Below are 6,642 nucleotides of genomic sequence, written 5' to 3'. Positions count from 1 at the left end.
CTAGAAATAAAACTACCAAAACTGACTCCAAATAGAAAATAACGAGTAAACCTATAAAAAGTGAAATTGAAGTATTTAAAATCCATACAAAGAAAAGCCCATTTACCAGATGGTTTCATGGGTAAATTCTATCAAACATGTAAAGAATACTACTTTTCTCCTATTTCTTCAAAAAAATTCAAGAGAACACTTCCTAAGTCATTCTATGAGGTCAGTATTATCCTGATACCAAAGCCACATAAAGACACTATAGGAAAAGAAAGCTGTAGGGTAATATCTCAAAATAGATGCAAAAGTCTTCAACAGATGGGTAACACACTGACTTTAGCAGCATATTAGAAATGTTACACACCATAACCAAGTGGGTCTTTCCCAAGGAATGCAAGAGTGGCTCAACCTATGGGAATCAAGGCAATTACTACGTTAATAGACTAGGGAAAAAACAAACACATGATCACCTCAACTCATGGCAGAACAAGTGTTTCCCAACACCTTTTCATGATAAAAACGCTCAACAAACCAGGAACAGAAAAGCACCTCAATACAATAAAGGCCATAGATGAATAAAAAGCTCACAGTGAAGATGTTCAGTGATAAGACAAAGCTTTTCCTCTAAGATCAGGAACAGGACAAGTGCTTTATTTCATCACTTCTGCCCAACAGTACTGGAAGTCCAAGCTAAAGCAGTCAGGCAAGAAAGAAGGAAAAGATACATTGAGAATGAAGGAGGAAGAGTATCTGTAGATGGCACAGCAGTAGAAAACTAAAGACCCCACAATACATGTAAATAACTGTGAGAACTTATAAGTGAATGCAGCAAAGCTGCAGGACACGAATTCATCAGTAAGTGAATACACTGGTCAATTAATCTGTAAAGGAAGTTAGGGTAGCCCAGGTGGCTCAGCGGTTTAGCGCCACCTTCAGCCCAGGACCTGATCCTGGAGACCTAGGGTTAAGTCCCATGTCAGGCTCCCTACATGGAGCCTGCTTCTCCCTCTGCCTGTCTCTCTCTCTCTCTCTCTCTCTCTCTCTCTCCCCCCCCCCCCGTGTGTCTCATGAATAAATAAATAAATAAAATGAAAAGGAAGTTAAAGTTCCATTTTTGTAGCATCAAAAGGAATAAAATCCTTACACATAAATTTAACCAATTAGGTATAAAATTTGTACACTGAAACATTGTTGAAAGAAATCACTACAAAACCTTGCTGAAAGAAATGAACTTGAGAAAGACCTCGTATGCTCCTGGGCTGAGAGGTTTACTATTGTTAAGATGGCAAAACTATCCAAAACAATATACAACAGTGCAGTCCCTCTCAAGCCAATGGCAATTTTGGGACACCTGGGTGGCTCAGCAGTTGAGTGTCTGCCTTTGGCTCAGGGCGTGATCCCAGGATCCAGGATAGAGTCCTGCATTGGGCTTCCTGCGAGAAGCCTGCTTCTCCCTTTGCCTGTGTCTCTGCCTCTTTCTCTCTGTGTCTCTCAAGAAAAAAAAAATGGCAATTTTTATAGAAATGGAAAAATCCTAAAATTTGTATGGAATTTCAAAGGACTCAGGATAGCTAAAACCATCCTGAAAAAGAGCAAAGTTGGAAGATTTCCCAATTTGAAAACGTAGGAAGATACAGGAATTAAACAGTATGGGGCTCCGCCGGGCCGCCGCCCTCTGCTCACGAGGCTGCCGGATCGGGACCCCCAGCTCCGACGTGAGTCTCTCCTGCGCTCCGCCCGCGCCGCCTCCCCTCTGCCCGGGGCGGGCTCAGATGTCGCTCTCTGGTCACCTGTGTCTCCTCACCATCGTTGGCCTGATTCTCCCCTCCAGAGGACAGATATTGAAGGAGGCCACATCCATTTCTCCAGCAGATCTAGCCAGTGTGAACGTTAATGCCTTGACCCAACCAGTCCCAGACACAGTCCACCGGGAACCCCAGTCCACACCTCGGATGGGCCTGCAGACTGGTGGAACAACATGGGAGCAGATGGAGGGGACCCAGACCCCACAACCCCCGGAAGCATCCGAGCTTCTAGCAGCAGATCGGGCGATGGCGACGATGACAACGGGCAAGAGCAGCCTGAGAGCAACTCCTTCTCCTGAACCCACCAAAGGCACCACGCTCTCCAAGAGACAGTCTCCAGGCAGAGACATCAGGTGGGACCCCCCACTCGGGCCAACTGGTTCCAGCGAGGACGACCCCTTCTCCTACGATGAGGACACTCTCCGGAAGCGGGCGCTGCTGGTCGCAGCTGTGCTGTTCATCACAGGCATTGCCATCCTCAGGAGTGGCAAATGTAGGCGGTTACCCCAGTTATGTCGGAATTATAACAGGTGAGGCCCTCAGAAGTAGGGGCCGGCAACCCCATCGATGGGCACCCCAGGACTGAGTCCTCACCAGCTCACCGTGCCCAGCCTTCTCCCTCCCCTCTCCTACAGAATAGTCAGTAAAGCCCAGCCTGGGAGGGAAGACCCGGATGAGCCAGAGCCGGGACTGACGGCCCTGAGGCGCCTCTGCTCCCCACCCTGCCCACCCTGAGGGCTGCCCGGCTCCCTGGGCACTGCCCCCCAATTACCCATTCTGTTCAGACGAAAAGTAAAGCACTGTGGTCCTTGGGAAAAAAAAACAGTATGGGGTGCTGGTATAAGGATTAATAAATAGATGAATAAGATTGAGAGTTCAGAAATGAACCCTCACCTCTGTAGTCAAATGGTTGTCAATAAGAGTTTCAGGACCATTCAATGAAGAAAAGTCTCCAACAAATGGTGCTTGGAAAATGGGATATTTACATGCATGAACATGAAGTTGAATCTTTTTATTTTTTATTTATTTATGATAGTCACACACAGAGAGAGAGAGAGGCAGAGACATAGGCAGTGGGAGAAACAGGCTCCATGCACCAGGAGCCCAACGTGGGATTCGATCCCCGGTCTCCAGGATCGTGCCCTGGGCCAAAGGCAGGTGCCAAACCGCTGCGCCACCCAGGGATCCCATGAAGTTGAATCTTTAAACCATACACAAATATTAATGTAAAATGGATCAAAGATTTAAATTTAAGAGCTAAAATTGTAAAATTCTAAGAAGGGGGTGTGTGGTCAGTGGAGCATGCCACTCTTGATATCAGGGTCAAGAGTTCAAGCCCCCATTGGGCCTAGAGCTTACTTAAAAAAAAAAATCATAGAAGAAAACATAAAGGCAAGTTAAAAACAACTTGTACAGTGTGTGCACTTGAGGATTCAAGTGGTAAATTCTGTATTATATTTTTCTTGGCTTTGGCAATAGTTTCTTAAATGTAGCACCAAAAATACAACAAAAAGAAAAATACATTTGACTTAATTAAAAACCTATATGCCTCAAAGGATAATAACAGTGAAAAGACAACTCACAGAATGGGAGAGGATTTTTGCCTATCATCTGCTTGGAATATCTGCTAAGATACCAAGAACCAGAATATTTACAGTGCTCCTACAATTCAACAAGAACAAAAAAAATGAGACAACTCAATTTAAAAATTTCAAATGAATATATGTTTAGGGATCCCTGGGTGGCGCAGCAGTTTAGCGCCTGTCTTTGGCCCAGGGAGCGATCCTGGAGACCCGGGATCGAATCCCACATCGGGCTCCCGGTGCATGGAGCCTGCTTCTCCCTCTGCCTGTGTCTCTGCCTCTCTCTGTGTGACTATCATAAATAAATAAAATTTTAAAAAATGAATATATGTTTAAATGAAAAAAGTATAAATAAGGTTATATCTCTATATAGGTAGAAAATCCTGTGTATATCCAATTTCATGTGTGTGTGAGTGTATAACAACTAGGTCATTCCATTGTCTTCCAGCTTCATTTCTACTGCAGCTAGCTGTCATGTCTGAAGAGAAGTGAATATTTTCTCTGGCTAACATTTTTCTTTGTCTTTGTTTTCAACAGTTTGATAATGATGTGCTTAGGTGTGGATTTACTTGTATTTATCCTAGTTGGGACTCACAGGGACCCTTGAAATGGGTTAGTGTCTGGCATCAGCTTTGGAGAGCTCTGCTTCTATGGTATTCTCTTGCCTTATTCTCTGATTACACATTGTTAGACCTTCAACTGTGTGTGATCTATTTCTTCATCTTTTTTTCTGTTTTATCACTTCTTTTTTTTCTAGTTAGGATGTTTTATATTTATCTTCCAGTTCATTGGTCCTCTTGTTGTGTCTAATCTTTTAGTTTTATCCAGTACTTTTATAGATTTCAATTCCCAGGTGAAATTCTCCATTATTTCATGTGTTTTGCACCTTTTTCTCTGTTTTCTTGAGCATGTTAATTACAGTTTTTGCCTACTAACTCCAGTATGTGACTCACCTACAGGTTTTTTTTTTTTTAATTATTTATTTTTTTTAAAGATTTTATTTATTCTTGAGAGATAGAAGGAGAGACAGAGCCAGAGACACAGGCAGAGACAGAGCCAGAGACACAGGCAGAGGGAGAAGCAGGCTCCACGCACCGGGAGCCCGACGTGGGATTCGATCCCGGGTCTCCAGGATCGCGCCCTGGGCCAAAGGCAGGCGCCAAACCGCTGCGCCACCCAGGGATCCCTCACCTACAGGTTTTTATAGTCATTTGTGTTTTTATTTTCAGTCAAAAGGGCCTGTGCCTTGACACGCCAGGAAATTTTTAACTGAAGGCTGAACTTGTGCACAAGGAATGGTAGTGGCTACAGATACCTTACTCTGCTAGGTAAATAGAGCAGGTGCCAGTGCCCTCAGCCTCATTCACACTAAGCTGTATTAAAGCCATATTGCAGTTCAGCAAACTCTGTCTACTGGTGGTTCACTTCCCAGTGGACACCAGGGCACCTCTCTCTGTTTAGTTCTGACCTATAATCCTCATCTTCTCAGCCTGGTGAGACTGCCAGAACCCTTCCTCTGCTTCTCTGTGTCTTTGTTCAGAAGCTTTGTCTCTTAGCTTCTTGCCTGCAGACTGCGAGAATCTGGCAGTGTCTTCAGAGAAAAACAATCAGGTTCAGTGATTGACTCATCCCACTCTCTGCAGTTGTAACCCTAAGTCAGTTTGTCTCTCCACCCCAGAAGACTCCATGATAGTATCCTCTTTTCACACAAATCCTCACAGCCCAGCGTCCTAAGAGCTGGAAAACACTCAGGGAAAACTGGATCCTAGTCCTATGTGTTAAATAGCACTCCAATTCTCTAAATATTGTGTTTTTCTTATATTGTGTGTGTATACATAGACATCCTAGTTAAACCGATAATTAGGCATGCATTCACATTTTTCCTGTATCAGGTAATGACTGGTATATGTTCTATTACACCTGCCATGTATCCACTTTTCTACCTTGATTACAGACATCAAATAACTTAAAATGTCGGGTGCTACTTTTCCTCACAGGCTTCCGTAGTCCTGTTCTAAGAGGACAGGGCTGGTTCAGATTTTTTGTTTGGTTTGATTTGTTTTTTACTTTTTGATTTTTTTTTTTCTTTAACCACTACTAGGAAGTCATCCTGCCTCCTCTACTGAACTTTTTTCTCTATTTTCCATATGTCTTTCTACTTTTTGGATAATTTATCTTGCAACCCTACTGTTGGCCTTATTTTATAATTTCTGTTATATTTTTAATTTCCAAGCCCTCTCCATCATGGTCGAGATAGGGTGACCTTTGAGGTCACATGTCAGAAAATGGAAGAGAGGTAACTTAACAGTCTCAGGTGCATGTGAGAAATAGACCTACGGGCATATCTTATTTTATTGTGTTTTGCTTTACTGAGCTTCACATATGTTATGCTGTTTACAAATTAAAGGTTTGTAGCAACCCTATCTCAAGCAAGTCGGTTGGCACCATTTTTATTTTTTTGGCACCATTTTTTAAAGAATATTTGCTCAGTTTGTGTCTGTCACATTTTGGTAATTCTCTCAATATTTTAAACTTTTCCATTATTATGGTATTTGTTATGGTGATCTGTGATCAGTGATTACAACTCACTGAAAGCTCAGATGATGGTTAACATTTCTTAGCAATACAGTATTTTTAAATTAAAGTATGGGCATTCTTTTTGGTATACAAAATGCAATTGCACACCCAACAGACCATAGTATAGTGCAGCCATAACTCTTATATGCACTGGGAAGACAGAAATTTGACTCACGTTATTAGAATATTCTGCAATAGTCTAGAACCAAACCCCCAGGTATGCCTATACTAGTACTTTAGGGTTTGTTGTTACTATGTTACAGTCTGTTTACCTGTAAAATATAGTTTGAATGTCCAAAATTGTTATCTGACTATGCAGTTCTACATTGTAATTTTCTTTCAGAATTTTGAGATCCATGCTCCACTATTTAGCATTGAATGTTGTTACTGTTAAGACATTTAGTGAGATACCTTTTTTTATGTAACTTCCTTTCTTTATGCTTTATTTATTTATTTTTTAAAAGAGAGAGAGAGAGAGAGAGAGAGAGAAGCAAGCAGGAGGAGGGCAGAGGGAGAAGCAGACTCCTCAATGAGTTGGCAGCCCGACATGGAGGCTCCATCCCAGGGCCCCAGTATCATGACCTGAGCTGAAGGCAGATGCCTCCTAGTGATCCACACAGGCGCCTCTTTCTGTATGTTTTAAATATTTTATTTATTTATTCATGAGAGAGAGAGAGAGAGGCAGAGAC

The 6,642-nt window shown here is 42.5% G+C and overlaps 1 protein-coding gene across 1 annotated transcript; it reads left to right on the top strand.

Moving 5' to 3' along the window:
- The first annotated feature begins 1,620 nt into the window (after nucleotides 1-1,620).
- LOC121489927 (FXYD domain-containing ion transport regulator 5-like) lies at nucleotides 1,621-2,814 on the top strand. Its single transcript, XM_041753380.1, has one exon. It carries the CDS (start codon nucleotides 1,638-1,640, stop codon nucleotides 2,325-2,327), a length of 690 nt encoding a protein of 229 aa, XP_041609314.1. The 5' UTR covers nucleotides 1,621-1,637; the 3' UTR covers nucleotides 2,328-2,814.
- The last annotated feature ends 3,828 nt before the right edge of the window (nucleotides 2,815-6,642 follow it).

This window comes from Vulpes lagopus, chromosome 4 (assembly GCF_018345385.1).
Source record: "Vulpes lagopus strain Blue_001 chromosome 4, ASM1834538v1, whole genome shotgun sequence".
NCBI lineage: Eukaryota > Metazoa > Chordata > Mammalia > Carnivora > Canidae > Vulpes > Vulpes lagopus.
Note: the sequence above shows the minus strand (reverse complement) of the source record. Positions and strands in the feature narration are given on the sequence as shown.

What these genes read in the sequence shown, in the direction of transcription:
- LOC121489927 (XM_041753380.1), top strand. Translation starts at nt 1,638, where the DNA reads ATGGGGCTCCGCCGGGCCGCCGCCCTCTGCTCACGAGGCTGCCGGATC.